Source organism: Pantherophis guttatus, chromosome 5, assembly GCF_059756535.1.
Source record: "Pantherophis guttatus breed Tessera chromosome 5, ASM5975653v1, whole genome shotgun sequence".
NCBI lineage: Eukaryota > Metazoa > Chordata > Lepidosauria > Squamata > Colubridae > Pantherophis > Pantherophis guttatus.
Window position 1 is genome coordinate 128057036 of NC_142067.1, and position 17197 is coordinate 128074232.

The window sequence follows — 17197 nt, forward strand, 5'->3', positions numbered from 1 at the left end:
CATTCAGACTGTGACCGAGGCAGACAGCACACACATTGTGATAGAAACACATTTTCTCAGCAAGCCATGATTGCAGTCGGAAGGTTGGGAGCAATGGAGAAAGCAGGGTTTTCGCCTCAAGAGGAGAAATGTTAAGCCCACAAAGAAAATATCCATTTATTTGGATGGTGGAGTAGAGTAAAAACAAAATTATATATAGAAAAATCCTGTGGCTGAGATTAAGGCAATGTTTTTTTATTTTTATTGAGCCCCCCCCACAAAAAAATTACATTTTATGCATTAGCAAATATACACAACAATTGTCAAAAATTGGTGGATTTAGACAGACAGATGCTAATACAGCTGATTGGGACCAATACGCATCAAAATGGTTGTCATGGCAGCATGATTGAAGCCACGCCCCTTCATACTGCCATCTTAAATTTTTTTGATCCTCAACCCTCTCTACCGATGTCACTCAAGGCAATTATCCTAATTTAAGTACAGGCCGTCCTCTACTTACAACATTTAGTGACCGAAGTTACAACGGCACCGAAAAAGAGTGACATATGACCGTTTCTTCACACTTATGACCGTTGAAGCACCCCCATGGTCTTATGAGCGAAATTCAGACGCTCGGCCACCGGTTCGTACTTATGACCGGTTGCAGTGTGATCCCCTTTTTGCGACCTTTTGATGAGCGAAGTCAAGGGGGAAGCCAGATTCATTTAACAACCATGTGACTTATGTCAACTGAAGTGATTCACTTAACAACTGTGGCAGGAAAAGTCGCAAAATGAGGCAAAATGCACTGAACAAACGTCTCGCTTAACAACAGAAATTTTGCACTCAGTTGGGGTCGTAAGTCGAGAACTACCTGTACTGCTTTTTTTAAAAAAATAAAATAAAAGTGGTCAGTTCTTTTACGTGACCCAAACTCTACTAAAATAGATTGTCCTCTCTACCCAAATATTTACAGTATTGGGGTTAAAGTGTTAACCCAACACGCTGAAGCTGGTTTAATTTTATTTTTTTTTTAGGTTCAACACCACACACTGGACCATAAAATAATCAAACTGTTATGTGTTTGCATAACACTTTGTGGTATTAAAAAAACATAATCAAGGAATGAAGATCAACAAAATTAGGAAGCCACTGGATCTAGAACCGATTTGGTCTGTTGGGTTGAATATAAATTTAAACCCTAAGCCTCTTTTCACAAAAACAGTTCTCACCAAAACATGTGCCAAATTTGGCCACAAAGTACCGTGTTTCCCCAAAAATAAGACCCTGTCTTATATTTATTTATTTATTTATTGAACTCTGAAATAAGCGCTTGGTCTTATTGCCATGCACTCAAAAGCCCAATTGGGCTTATTATCAGGGGATGCCTTATTTTGGGGGAAACAGGGTAGATAAATTTGGATCATTTTTCTTTCAGAAAACAGAAGTGTATAACCACTATTAAAAACACACAATTGGGGTGGGACACACACACAATTCTTTTCAACTCCCTCCTGATACATTGATTATATCACCTCTACTCTACCCAAACCCTGTTTTTGGATTTTTTTTTTAAAAAAAATATTTTTAATGAAGTGATCAGCAAATTTTCTTTCCTATGCTTCTTCATCATCATCATCATCACTTTAACGGCCCCATAATCCCTTGCGAGGTGGAGCCTGGGGGGCAACTGAATGGGGTTAGCAGAGTGTTTGAATGGCCGGATACCCTTCCTGTCGCCAGTGCGGAGTTTTGTTCAGCAGATAAATTCTCAGTGTGCCCAGAGAGAGAGAGAGAAATATCTGCCTCTACCTAGGATCGAACTCACTGCCTCCTGATTGTGAGGCGAGAGCTCCACCCCCTAGGCCACTCCACCCCTCCCTTTGCTAGGCTTGATGATGATTTGCAAATGGATCCAATCTTTGTTCCCCTTTGTGCTTGGATTTCTCAATATTTCTAAGGATTTGGAGAGTGAAGCTTTTTAATCCCCCTGGAAAATTACGCTGGCGGAAGGGGCTCGAAATTTAACTCGTAGCGAACCAAGTAGCCATCATTATAGATGTACAACCTCCGATCTATAGGGCTGTAGTTGATGCTCTGAATAGTTTCCAGCACTTTATCTACAATGACGCTTAGCCTCCCTTCTTTCCCAGTGTTGATATCGAAGGAGTAGAATATTTCTTCTTTCCTAGTGTTGAGAGGTCTGGTAGCATAGAGTACCCCGCATATAATAAAAGCATTAGAGACCGCGGGCCTGTATTGCTTCGTTTCCCACGTGTTCATCACATCCAGAGTCGTTTCGTTAATCTTGCTAATGACAATGTTGCCTTGACTGGCTTCGGTGGAGTAAATCACCCACAACCCATTCTCATCCACGGCAAAATCTATGTCTTGCCAAGCTACCCCTGCGTAGGAGAACCGATTGTTAAAAACGGCGTTGGGAAGAGGCTTCCTCAACACCAGCTTATTGGTGGCCAAATCTATCATGCCCATATCTCTTGAGGAATATACATTATAGTACATGTAATTATTATGCACAGCTGTTCCGCTGCCTTCGCCGTACTTAATTTGGTATTGCTGGGAGTATTTGAAGAGCAATAAATCATCGTAGGAATTGTGGAGTCGATAAAATTCCAGGTATCTTCCGTCGGTGTTTAGAGGGGCGACCCAGTACATCTCTTTTCCAGGGTTAAGAGGGGAGGAGTATCTTCCCCAGGCTCCGTATTTGTAAGAAAACCCTCTCCAATTCAGCTGGATGACGTACGGTTGGCTGATGTTCTTAATTGGGCCATGATCACAGTTTCCTATAATCAAGAAGGGGGGGAAAAAAACCAGAATGTTTACACGTGGAAGATTACAAACAAATCCATGTCTCCAGAATATTTGACATTTCCCTGTAGCTACCTATACGTAAGCCTAAGGTTGAAAATCAGGTTTGTCAGATGCTACATCTTTTCTATACTGCTCTACGGAGTGGAGAGCTGGTCTCTGACAGAAAGCCACTTGAAGCATTTGAAATGTGTATTTACAAGCAACTGTTATGTATACGTTGGGTTGACAAAATCAGAAATGAGGAGGTGATAAGCCACCTGGGGAAAGCCAAGGGAAATCATTAAAAACCATTAAAACGTGAAAGTTAGAATATTTTCGGCATGTGATGCGATACCCGGGAAAAATACGGCATCCTTCACTTAATCCTCCAGGGAAAGATTGAAGGCAAATGAGGTCCAGGCAGAAGAAGGACATCATGGCTTCAGAATCTAAGGTTTGGACAAAATTCAACACTTTTTAGTGCGGCTATTGATAAAAATGGGATCGCCAACCTGATTGCCAACGTCCAATGGCAGATATGACACAACAAGAAGAAATAGCTACCGATGGTTGTGAAAGTTGGAGCTTAAAAAAAGAAGACAGGAAGAAAATTGACTCGTCTGGAGAAAGCTCCTGTGTGTTCCTTGGATAGCAAAGGAACAAACAAGGACTAAAAAACAAACAAGGACTAAAAAACAAACAAGGACTAAAAAACAAACAAGGACTAAAAAACCCAGCAGACTCATCCCTGGAAGACAACATCATGAAACGACGTCTCACTTACTTTGGCCACATCGTGTGGGGGAAATCACTGGAGAACGCAATTATGTGTGGAAGAGTTAGAGGTAAAAGGAAACCAGGCCATCAAAGAAGACATGAGGAAAATTCTTTAATTCCACAACTTATAGACAGATTGAAGACTAGTTCCAATTGGGGAAAATGTGACCATCCTAGACCAGACCAAGTCCAAAAATGCCAGGGAATTTCTAGAAGTCTGGCGCTCTGACAAATCAACCATCGACAGACACATAGACATGAACAACATCTATAGACCAGTGGTGAAATTCAATTTTTTTTACTACCGGTTCTGTGGGTATGGCTTGGCGGGCTTGGCAGGGGAAGGATACTGCAAAATCTCCATTCCCACCCTATTATGTATCATAGGAAGTGTTATGATCATATAAGGAGTGAGTCATAGGCTTCACTCACATTCTCCAAAACAGTGGGGGAAAACAGCCTTCCCCACCCCCTTGGAGGCCCTCCGGAGGCCTGAAAGAGCCCATTTCCCAATGCCTGGTTGGGCAGGAAGTGACATTTTTTGCTGTTCCCAGCCTCCAGAGCCCTCCCCAGATGCCCTCTGGAGGCAGGAAACAACCTGTTTCCCTACTTCTGGTGGGCCCAGAAGGCCCAAAAATCAGCTGGCTGGTGTGCACATCCGCACCAGCGCTGAGCTGGTGTGCCCACTGATATGGCTACGTGTGCCACTTGTGGCACGCGTGCCATAGGTTCGCCATCCCGGGTCTAAGTGCTATTGCTATTGCTATTGGATGTAGTTCCAACTGTTGGAATGAATCCTGGGCTGAGGATTCTCTCAATGCATCCAATGCATCTGATCTGGCATTATAACGCCAGCCAAAAACAGAGTAGCTTTGACATTGATTTTTCTGCCGGAGCTACAGGAAGAACCACAGGGATTGTCTGACTTTACACTGGCGTGACATCCAATGGATGAGTGCATTACTGGCCTTTGATGCTTAAAGGGAGCTTCGTGACCAAAACTGTCAATTTATATCTCAGAAGTTTCCCAGTTTGTGGATCTATTGCAGTTAAGAAATAGACCCTTTTTTTCGGTATCGATCAGAATTCACCTTTGGGAAAGATGAGAGTCAAATGCGTATTCTCTGCTGAGTGCTTTTATAATAAGCAATTGAACTATGATTCATTTCACTCTCTTCTCTCTGTACAATTGGCATGCACTTCAGTATTCCACCTAGCAGGTGAGGGAAATCAAGAGAGGTTTGATATGTAAAAAGACGTCCATGAATTATAAAAGAATTAGCTCTTCAGATTTGGTAGGTATCTGTTGCCTATAAAGTTTGTAACAGATATTTACCTCAGTTTATAGGTTGAATAATCTCACAATCAATAAAGAAGCTACGAGTGGCACAAAGCCATGAACGATCCATGCTTGGCATCACAAGACAAGATAGAAAGACCCACGCGTGGATTAGAGAACAAAGGAAAGTATACAATGCCATCAAAAGAGGAAAAAGAATTGAAATGGAAAAGGGCTGGTAGTAGAGCGAGGAGAACTGACAGCAGGCAGACCAAGGTTGGTCATAGAATGGATCTCGCTTGATCAAAAGCATCCACGGAAGAGACCTAAAACAAGATGGAGAGAGGACAACAGCAAGGATGGCGGGCCCAGTTGGCAATAGAAAGCTCAGTTTCCAAATATGGGTTGGAAACTTGCAGAAGAGGCCTTCATCCTGAAGTGGATAGACAATGGCTAGGACAGTGATGGCTAACCTTTTTACCATCGCGTGCCAGGAGGGGGAGGTTCACGCAAGTGCGTGCCCACACCCATAATTCTATGTGCCCCGCCCTGCGCATGCACGTGCAACCCCCCCCCCCCCGTGCTCCTGGCACATGATGGCCCGGTAGGCCTGTTTTTATTTCTCACCTGGCTCCAGATCCTCTCTATGCATCTGGGGAGGGCAAAAACAGCCTTCCCCACCCCCTTGGAGGCCCCCCGGAGGCCTGAAACAGCCCATTTCCCAATGCCTGGTTGGGTAGGAAGTGACATTTTTTGCTGTCCCCAGCCTCCAGAGCCCTCCCCAGATGCCCTCTGGAGGCAGGAAACAACCTGTTTCCCTACTTCTGGTGGGCCCAGAAGTCCCAAAAATCAGCTGGCTGGCGCGCCCACTGATATGGCTATGCGTGCCACTTGTGGCACACGTGCCGTAGGTTCGCCATCACGGGGCTAGGAGGAGGAGAGGAAGCAATGGATGGAAACTTACCAAGGAGAGAAGCAACCTAGAACTACGGAGAAATGTTCTGATAGTGAGAACAATTAACCTCCAGAAGTTGTGGGTACTCCATCACTGGAGCTTTTTCAAGAAGAGATTGGACAACCATTTTTATGGAATGCTATAAGGCCATGATGGCAAACCTATGGCACGCATGCCCGAAGTGGCACATGGAGCCATTTCGCATGGCACTCGCGGCGGCACCCGTTCGGATTTCTTGTGTACATGTGTGTGCAATGATCAGCTGGCCTTTGTGTGTGTGGCAGTGCTGGAAACTGGAATATTTTCTGGCATGAGCATGCACCCCGGCCAGCTATTCGTTGTGCGTGCATGCACGCCAGTAACCAGAAGATTAGGTGGCCGGTGCACATGTGCATGCCAGAAATCGGAAGTAAATTTCCTGGCACATGCATGTGCGTGCATGCCCCCTTTGTAGCTCCTCCTTTCCGGGTTGTGCAGCTGATGAGCGTGCATACGCTTCCTTTTTGGCACTCGGTCGTGAAAAGATTTGCCATCACTGCTATAAGGTCTCCTGCTTCAGCAGGAGGTTGGACTAGAAGACCTCCAAGGTCCCTTCCAACTCAGGTTATTCTGTATTCTGTAGAGAGGAGGAGGAGGAGAATCAGAAAGAGAAAGAGAAAAGGAGGAGGAGATGGAGGAGGAGGAGGAGGAGGAGGAGAGGAGGAGGAGGAAGAGGAAGAGGAGGAGAAGGAGGAGGAGGAGGAGGAAAGGTTGAAACCAAAATATAAATATCAAATTCGGGGGGAGGGGGGGGAATCTGCGTAAGGATTTAATGTCTGTTGGCCAATTTCCCCAAAGGTGCTTTTTCTCATCCAAGAAGCGTCTTCAGTTCAGAACTGAAGAAGCTTCTTAGATGAGAAGCAAAACCTCTTCGAAGAAAAATCAGTTGCCGTGTCCCGGGGGTTGCGTGATCATTCAACCTCTGCAGTGGTGAAATCTAAAATTTGTTACTACCGGTTCTGTGGGCGTGGCTTGGTGGGGGGGGCGGTAATGTGACTGGGTGGGCGTGGCCAATTATTTTTTTTTTTTTACTTTTAAAACCAATTTTTCTACAACCTCTTCAGCGAAGAGGTTGTAAAAAAAAATGCTTTCAAAAGGCTCTGACAATCCCAGCTGAGTTGCCTGATCGTCCGAGAGTTTTTAAAAAAACCCTCGGACGATCAGGCAACTCAGCTGGGATCGTCAGAGCTTGGATCGTCAGAGGCATTTAAAAGAAAAAAAGCCTCTGATGATCGTGCGGCTCAGCTGGGCATGGTGGGGGGGGCAGGGATTTTTGCTACCAGTTCTCCGAACCACCCGCCTCCATCGCTACCAGATCAAACGATCCGGTCCGAACCAGGAGTGTTTCACCCCTGAACCTCTGTGATTTTCTGACCAGCAAAATCAACAGGGAAGCAAGATTCACACAACCACCGTGTCACTCACTTAAAAAAAAAAAAAAACGGCAGCCGTTCTCTTAACCTCTGGAGCAAGAAATGTGACCAAGCTCACTTAACAACTGTCTGCTTTAGCAATCTGGCCTCAATTGAGGTTGTTGGTTGAAAACTACCTGTGATATTCACACTAATGTAAAGGAATGAGGGTTGCCTAGTAAATTCATGGGTGAGAAACTTGATCAGGGGGTCTTTTCCAAATTCATATTCTTCCCACTTCTGAATCACTATGTAATCAACATTAGCTTTTGGCATACATACCTTTCTGAATATACCTCCATCAGCACAATAAAAAAGCCAATACAGATTACAGTCATTTTATGAGCCAGGTTTATGGCTAAATGCCTTGCAGCTTACCAGCTTTTAAATCAATAGCAGCCTTTCAGACAGCCGAGATATAAGGTAATATTGCCGTCGTAATTTATAGTTTGTCCTTAACTGTCAACACATTGACTGAATTAATATTCCTAAATCAGTAACGTTCTTTTCAAATTAAAGGCTTATTAATGACTTGCATAAATCTGAAAATATACTTAAAAGGAAACACCTGTATCCTGCTGTTAAGGTAAAAAAAAGAAAAGGAAAATGTCACAGCGTCACATAGATTTAGTCTGGCACGATTTTTCATGTCACTAAGCTAAGCGCTGCCTTGGCTTCGGTTTAATAATTCATGCCCGGTTTCATAAATTTGAAAAAAAAAAAAAATCATCTATTTAGCCATGAGATTTTTATTACATTAAAGTAACAAGAATTCTTTCTTTTAAAGTGATCTCACACCTAAACACTTCTGGGTGATTTAAAAAAAAAAAAACAACCTAAAATTTATGGAGTAATCCATGAATCATGATTAAAGTGATAAATTTATTTGATTTAGTATCAGGCACGGTGTAAGTTTTAATATCTAATTTAGACTTTCCTTTCATTAACAGAAATAATAATATTTTAGGAAACGGCCTTTACCGTAAGCGGAAAAACAATATGCTAGTCAGGGGAAGCCACCGCTGCCTGTATAGGTTTCAAAGTTTGTATGATGATTAATTTTGTTTCATGTAAGCTAAATGAACTGGAACTTCAGGTTGAGGAACTCAATAAAAGCATCAATTCAAATAGGATACAAACAAATGTTTCCTGCCTGGGCAAGCGGGTTGGACTAGAAGACCTTCCAACTCTGTTATTCTGTTCTATCCTATCCTATCCTAACCTATCTTATCCTATCCTATCCTATCCTATCCTATCCTATCCTATCCTATCCTATCCTATCCTATCCTATCCTATCCTATCCTATTCTATTATTTTCTATCCTATCCTATCCTATCCTATCCTACCCTACCCTACCCTACCCTACCCTACTCTACTCTACTCTACTCTACTCTACTCTACTCTACTCTACTCTACTCTACTCTACTCTACTCTACTCTACTCTACTCTATTCTATTCTATATGCTTATGACATGAATGCCAATGTTTCTCACTTCTTTTCACTATTCTTTCTTCTGTGTATTGTAACCAGGTGTGGACTGCTGCTGGTTCAGTCCGGTTCAGGTGAAGCAGTAGTTCTTACGATCAGCTAGCTATGCCCAACTGCCCCCTCCTTATCCTGTTTTCTCTCTCTCTCTCTCTCTCTCTCTCTCTCTCTCTCTCTCTCTCTCTCTCTCTCTCTCTCTCTCTCTCTATATATATATATATATATATATATATATATATATTCATTAAACATTAAAAAATGAACAAAAACAGATATTTACATCTTCCTCTTTTCAACATCTTCGCATCAGTAATCCATATTTATACGTTTTCTCCTTCTTATCTTAATATATCTTTTGTACATATCTTTCTAATATATCATAGATATACCCAGTGGTGGGATTCAAGTAATTTAACAACCGGTTCTCTGCCCTAATGATTTCTTCCAACAACCAGTTTGCCAAACTGTTCAGAAAGTTAACAACTGGTTCTCCCAAAGTCGTGCGAACTGGCTGAATCCCACCACTGGATATACTATTATAATATATTCTAATTATTCTAATTATTTTATTTACATTTGACATGAACACGTACCTAATTTCCTTTCCACAGTTTTTATTTCTTCCCATTTATTTCTATAAAAGGGGAAGGAAGGAAGGAAGGAAGGAAGGAAGGAAGGAAGGAAGGAAGGAAGGAAGGAAGGAAGGAAGGAAGGAAGGAAGGAAGGAATATCACTTAGCACTTAGACTTATACACCGCTTCACAGTGCTTTACAGCCCTCTCTAAGCGGTTTACAGAGTCAGCCTCTTGCCCCTAACAATTTGGGTTCTCATTTTACTGACCTCGGAAGGATGGAAGGTTGAGTCAACTTTGAACTTGTCAGGATCAAACTCCTGGCAGTGGGAATGGTTTTTATAACAATAGCATCAGCACTTTGTCTTATATATTACTTCACAGTGCTTTCCAGTCTTCTGTAAACAGTTTACAGAGTCAGCATCTTGCCCCCAACAATCCGGATCCTCACTTTCCCGACCTCGGAAGGATGGAAGCCTGAATCAATCTTGAGCCAGTCATGATTGAACTCCTGACAGTGAGCAGAGTCAGTCTGCAATACTGCATTCTAACTGCTACGCCACCAGGACTCCGCACACTATATTCAACCAAAAATACCTACCAGAGCTACCATAAATACTCCTCGACTTACAACAGTTTGTATAGTGACTGTTCGAAGTTACAACAGTACTGAAAAGAGTGATTTATGACCATTTTTCACACTTATGACCACCGCAGAATCCCCACGGTCACATGATCAAAATTCAGATGCTAAACAACCAACTGATATTTATTTGCAGTGCCCTGGGGTCATGTGATCCCCTTTTGCGACCTTCTGACAAGCAAAGTCCATGGGGAAGCCAGATTCACTTAACAACCGTGTTCCTAATTTAACAACTGCAATTATTCACTTAACAACTGCAGCAAGAAAGTCTATAAAGAAGGGCGAAATTCCCTTAAGAAAACTCTCTCTTAGCAACAAAAATTTTGGGCTCAATTGTGGTCATATGTTGAGGACTACCTGTATACAAATTAGTATGTAGAATATTCTGAAGCTGAACCTCAAATACTTTGGCCACCTAATGGGAAGAGAGAATTCCTTGGAGAAGACTCTGATGTTGGGAAAGATGGAAGACCAAAGAAGAAGACGGCAGAAGATGAGATGGTTAGATAGGGTCATCAATACAATGGGCAAAGTCTCGGAGACAATGGAAGACAGGACACCTGTCCTCCACTGGCCACCAAACAAGAAGAGAGGACTCCTTGGAGAAGACCCTGAAGTTGAGCAAGGTGGAAGACCAAAGGAGAAGGGGAAGGCAGAAGATGAGATCGTTAGATAGGGTCATCAACGCAATGGGCAAAGTCAGAGAGACAATGGAGGACAGGAGACCTGTCCTCCACTGGCCACCAAAGGAGAAGAGATGACTTCTTGGAGAAGACTCTGATGTTAGGAAAGATGGAAGGCCAAAGGAGAAGGCGACAGCAGAAGATAAGATGGTTAGATAGTTCCATCAACACAAAGGGCAAAATCCGGGAGACAATGGAAGACAGGAGACCTGTCCTCCACTGGCCACCAAAGGAGAAGAGAGGACTCCTTGGAAAACACTTTGATCTCAGGAAAGATAGAAGGCCAAAGGAGAAGGGGACAAGAGAGGATGAGATGGCTAGATAGTATCATCAACACAATGCACACACATTTGGACAAACTCCGGGAGACAGTGGAGGAGAGGGCTTCCTGGCGTATTATAGTCCATGGGTTCGTAAAGAGTCAAATATGATTTAGTAGCTGAACCACAACCTGTAGAATATTGACTTAACAGCCCCTCTACTTCCAAAAGGACCCACAGAGGCCCAGTTGTGTACGAGGCATAGAAACCAATGACCATTAAGCATGAAAACAGCCAAAAGCTTTGATGTCGGAAACGGTGGCAGTCATCTGTTATCATGGCAAAAGGTTGTTCTGCTTTGTGGAGCTGCCTTAGTGAAACAGATGGAAGTGTCAAGGAATGGCCAAAAGACACTGCAGAAAGCAAGTGTAATTTGGCATCTGCCAAAGACTGTTTCCCTCTCTGAATGAGCACTGAGCAAGTTACAAGAACCTGTTTTGCTTGAACGTTTTCCAGCGAGTGGAGCAAGTGACCAGTTTTAAGTTTCTGGGTGCTATCCTAAAAGAGAACCTGATCTGGGACACTCACATTGCAGCACTGGTCAAAAGAGTCCAGCAGAGATTATACTACCTGAGATTTCTCAGGAAACAACTGAATGAAAAACTGCTGGTAACCTTCTACCGCTGCACCATAGAAAGTATTTGAATTTACTGAACCTGTGTATGGTTGGCCAATTGCACAGTGGCAGATAGGACAGAGCTCCAGAGGGTCAACATCATTGCCCAGAGGATCATGGGTTGCCCTCTCCCCTCTTTGGAAGAGCTTGATAGCTCCCACTGCCTTAAAAAAGTTCAAAACGTTCTTAAAGATCCATCTCATCCTGGATCTCACCCTTTTTTTGAACTGTTACCATCTGGCAGACAGTACAGGACAATAAAAACAAGGACAAATAGGCTGAAAAACAGCTTCTATCCCAGGTCAGTAACTATATTCAATTCTACTGTATAGTGCAATATTAAATGCAATATCAGGGGGTTTCAATTCAATTGTATAGAATGTGAAGGACGTATGTTTGTGTTTTTATTTTTATGGTTATAATGTACACTGGAGTTGGCATTTAATTTTGTTGTACGAGATGCAAAGACAACAAAGTAAACTAGCTAACTAACTAACATCACTGCAAACTTAACTAATCCCTTTGGATCAGTGGTGGGATTCAAAAAATTTTACTACCGGTTCTGTGGGCATGCCTTGGTGGGCGTGGTATGGATGGTCGGCATGGCAGAGGAAGGATACTGTAAAATCTCCATTCCCACCCCACTCCAGGGGAAGGTTACTGCAAAATCCCCATTTCCTCCTGATCAGCTGGGACTCAGGAGGCAGAGAATAGATGGGGGCAGGACCAGTCAGAGGTGGTATTTACCAGTTCTCCAAACTACTCGAAATTTCCGCTACCGGTTCTCCAGAACTGGTCAGAACCAGAGGTGGGTTTCAGCAGGTCCTGACCAGTTCTGGAGAACCGGTAGCGGAAATTTCGAGTAGTTCGGAGAACTGGTAGTAAAAATTCTGACTGGCCCCGCCCCGTGGTGGGATTCAAGTAATTTAACAACCGGTTCTCTGTCCTAATGATCTCTTCCAACAACCAGTTTGCCAAACTGCTCAGAAAGTTAACAACCGGTTCTCCCAAAGTGGTGCGAACTGGCTGAATCCCACCACTGGCCCCGCCCCCATCTATTCTCTGCCTCCCAAGTCCCAGCCAATCGGAGGAAATGAGGATTTTGCAGTATCCTTCCCCTGCCATGCCCACCAAGTCATGCTATGCCCACCAACCCACACCCACAGAACTAGTAGTAAAAAATTTTGAAATCCACCACTCGCCAGAACCTGCTGAAACTCACCTCTGCTTCGGATGGAACAGACCCACAAGACGAAGCTTGGTTATTTCTCACAAACTGGCTTTTCTAAAAGCTCGCCCGTAGTCATTAGCTTCACATATTCTCATTAGATTTATCCGCTCAGATGGCGCTGGGGTGACCTGGCACCTTTTGCGCCCACCGCCGAATGTCAAGAAAAGAAAGAGGAACAAAAGCAATGCCTTGGAACTAGGACAAAGCATAAAGGCTCGGCATGGTGCAGAAATAATAAACATTCCATGAACCCAAAGCCAACGGCAGCCAAAAAAAAAAAAAAATCAGCTGGCAGGGGAGAAGGTTTACGGCTATTTGGAGAACGCACTTAACTATCTGCTCACCTGTTCGAAGGAGGAATGCAAAAGAGCCAGGAGTTGATTCAGAGCTGCTTATTTTAGAATGCAAAGCAACCAGGTGCAACCACCTTCCCTCCCTCTTATTCTCCAAGAGCAAAAAGAATTTTCTCTAACGACAGAGTAAGGGGGAAATAAATAAATAAATAAATGCGGTCCGAACATTTGGCTGGAACTGTCTGGTTCCCGGGATAGCAAATGGACAATATGGTTGGGTGTCTCCTTTAATTTATTATATCCAGTCAGCTGTAAATAAGGGGAGGGGGGAAAAAAGAGGGAGTTTGTATATATATATGCACTGATTTCCAAACTAGAAGAAGTCGGTGGGTGGGTGGGATGCATAAAATCTGTTTGCTAAAATCAGCGTAAAGCTCACCTCGTCACCATTAACCGGAGAATTTCTTCCCTGCCTGCATGAGGTTCTTGCCGCACAGAGATAAACAAACCCTTCACAAAGAGAGAATCTATCTGGGAAAAATTTCTCCCTGTGCAGGGAAGCATTTTCATGTGTTATTAATAAGCCTAACAAAGCCTTCTGCTTCTCCTCCCCCCCCCCATCATTCTGAACCTGCAGATATCTCAATTCAGAAAGGAATAAAAACAGAATTCACCTGCTTCTGTTCCATAGCTAGGGAACCCAAGGGCAACCAAAGCAAAATTCAAACCCTCCGGTCCAGTGGTGAAATCCATTTTTTTTTTACTACCGGTTCTGTGGGTGTGGTGTGGTGGGCATGGTGTGGCTTGGTAGGTGTGGCTTGGTGGGCATGGCAGGGGAAGGACACTGCAAAATCTCCATTCCCACCCCACTCCAGGGGAAGGATACTGCAAAATCCCCATTTCCTCCCCACTCCTGGGGGAAGAATATTGCAAAAATCTCCTTTCCCACCCAACTCTGGGGCCAGCTAGAGGTGGTATTTGCCAGTTCTCCGAACTACTCAAAATTTCCGCAGCCGGTTCTCCAGAACCTGTCAGAACCAGCTGGATTTCACCCCTGCTCCTGTCCATAGATAGCAGGCTGTGGTCCTGTAGGTTTCCTATTCCAGGTTGGCCTTCAAAGATGGCTATGGGTCTTTGTGGATTAGTGTAGGGGGGAAAGGCTTACTTTACTATTGTCTATGGAGCTTCTCAGTCATCCAGGACTTTGTTTTTTTCCTTGAAGACGTTTCGCTTCTCGTCCAAGAAGCTTCTTCAGGTCTGACTGAATGGTGGAAGGTGGAAGGATTTATATTCCAGATGGCTAGATGACAGCAAGGAATATATATCCTTCCATCCTCCACAATTCAGTCAGAACTGAAGAATCTTCTTGGACAAGAAATTCTGACTGAATGGTGTCTTCAGTTCCGACTGACTGGTGGAGGATGGAAGGATTTATATTCCAGATGGCTAGATGACTCTAAGGAATATAAATCCTTCCATCTTCCATGATTTAGTCAGAACTGAAGAAGCTTCTTGGATCATCATCGTCCTCCTTTAACGACCCCATAATCCCTTCCGGGGTGGAGTCTGGGGAACTGAATGGAGGTAGCAGAGTGTTTTAATGGCCGGATGCCCTTCCTGTCACCAATGCAGAGTTTTGTTCAGCAGATATATTCTCATCGTGCCCAGAGAGAGAAATATCTGCCTCTACCTAGGATCGAACTCACAACCTCCTGATTGTGAGGAGAGAGCTCCACCTCTAGGCCACCGCACCACTCAAAGAAGCTTCTTGGATGAGAAGTGAAACGTCTTCAAGGAAAAACAAAGTCCAGTTGCCTTTTGAAAAAAGCACCATTGGGATTACTCTACTATTATGAAAACAGAAGCATGCATTTTTCAAAGGAACTTAAACTTAAATGAGCCTTGGTAGTACAGTGGTCTAAAGCACCCTGTTATTAACATTCAGCTGCCTGCAATTACTGCAAGTTCGAATCTTCCCAGGCTCAAGGTTGACTCAGCCTTCCATCCTTTCTAAGGTAGGTTAAATGAGGACCCAGTTTGTGGGGGCAATAAGCTGACTTTGTATAAATATACAAAAGGATGAAGGCTATTGCTGAGCACATTGTAAGCCGCCCTGAGTCTCCGGAGAAGGGTGGCATATAAATCAAATTAAAAACAAAAAAAAAACCCACAAACATCCCTGGTAGATGAACAATAACAATAGGGACCGAATATTTCCTTTATATTTAGAATAGAATAGAATAGAATAGAATAGAATAGAATAGAATAGAATAGAATAGAATAGAATAGAATAGAATAGAATAGAATAGAATAGAATAGAATAGAAGAACAGAGTTGGAAGGGACCTTGGAGGTCTTCTAGTCCAACCCCCTGCTTAGGCAGGAAACCCTACAACCACTTCAGACAAATGGTTATCCAACATCTTCTTAAAAACTTCCAGTGTTAAGAATATTTACAACTTCTGGAGGCAAGTTGTTCCACTGATCCATTGTTCTCACGGTCAGGAAATTTCTCCTTAGTTCTAAGTTGCTTCTCTCCTTGATTAGTTTCCACCCATTGCTTCTTGTCCTGCCCTCAGGTGTTTTGGAGAATAGCTTGACTCCCTCTTCTTTGTGGCAACCCCTGAGATATTGGAAGATGCTATCATGTCTCTCTTAATCCTTCTTTTCATTAAACTAGACAGACCCAGTTCCTGCAACCGTCCTTCATATGTTTTAGCCTCCAGTCCCCTAATCGTCTTTGTTGCTCTTCTCTGCACTCTTTCTAGAGTCTCCACATCTTTTTTACATCGTGGCGACCAAAACTGAATGCAGTATTCCGAGTGTGGCCTCTTGGCAATATCACCCAAAAGACTGGAATTGGCCCCCAACAAATTGAACTTGATTCTGACAAGGTCATAAACAGTGCCTCTTTTATAGCGCAGGAGGAGAGAACATCCCTGCGGCCATCCAACTTTTTAAAGCCGACGCAATTCCCAGATGTTCCGCAGCTCTTAAAGCCCTGAGATATTATCCAGTCCATATTCCTAACTGAGCTATTCTAAGTAGCTTCCTGCATTTTTAATGCGGAACTTTATTTAGAAACTGGGATGATCCCTTTGGAATCTATGCTGCCTTTCTTCCTGGTTCAAGCTTTCCTTTTAAGGCATCTCTCTGACCATCTCTCTGTGGTCCAGCTGGGTGGTTTTTTTTTTTCCTCCCTCTTTCCAAAAAATCAGGTTCAAAATTATCTCAGTCATCTTGGGTTCAACTCTGCTGGCGTGGGGTTAGAAAGAGTCACCATCCAACCACAGGGGTTCAACATAGCTCTCCAGGCAGATTAGGGGAAAAACTAAATCCTCTTTATTAAAGGTAAAGGTTCCCTTCGCACATATGTGCTGGTTTTTCCTGACTCTAGGGGGCAATGCTCATCTCCGTTTCAAAGCCAAAGAACCAGTGCTGTCTGAAGACGTCTCCATGGTCATGTGGCCGGCATGACTCAACGCCAAAGGCGCACGGAACTCTGCTACCTTCCCACCAAAGGTGGTCCCTATTTTTCTACTTGCATTTTTCAAACTGCTAGTTTGGCAGGAGCTGGGACAAGTCACAGGAGCTCAATCTGTTATGCAGTGTGAGGGATTTGAACTGCTGAACTGCTGACCTTTTGATCAACAAGATCAGTGTTTTAGCCACTGAGCCACCGCACCCCCTCTTCTTTATTTCTTGTTGTTGTTAGTTGCAAAGTCGTGTCCGGCCCATCGCGACCCCATGGACAACGTTCTTCCAGGCCTTCCTGTCTTCTGGAGTCCATTTAAGCTCAGGCCGACTGCTTCCATGACTCCATCCAGCCACTTCGTTCTCTGTCTTTATTAGTAACAATATAAATTGGAAAGCCTTCATGCCTGTTTTGAATAGTCTCTTCAGGATTATCTGTCCAACATAAGGTAGAGCTTTCGGTCAAGCCCATGTTTATGTCTTCCCCTCTACAATTTTTTTGGGGGGCGGGTATAACAAAGCCCCCATTTGCAGCATGAACCTCCTCTTCTGCCATGAAGAGACTTGGGATGTTCCTTCTATGTCCTTTCTGCAGTGACTTGTGACCTACCGTTATAAGTTAGAG

At 43.6% G+C, this 17197-nt stretch overlaps 1 protein-coding gene across 1 annotated transcript in view; it reads right to left on the bottom strand.

Annotated features, from left to right (window-relative positions):
• Nucleotides 1-218: 218 nt before the first annotated feature.
• The window catches only part of OLFM4 (olfactomedin 4), a 56443-nt gene continuing 39464 nt past the window's right edge, over nt 219-17197 (bottom strand). The window contains exon 6 of the mRNA XM_060686516.2: nt 219-2786. Within this exon, the coding sequence (XP_060542499.2) occupies nt 1981-2786 (806 nt within the window). The 3' untranslated portion in view covers nt 219-1980. The remainder of the gene's footprint in view (nt 2787-17197) is intronic.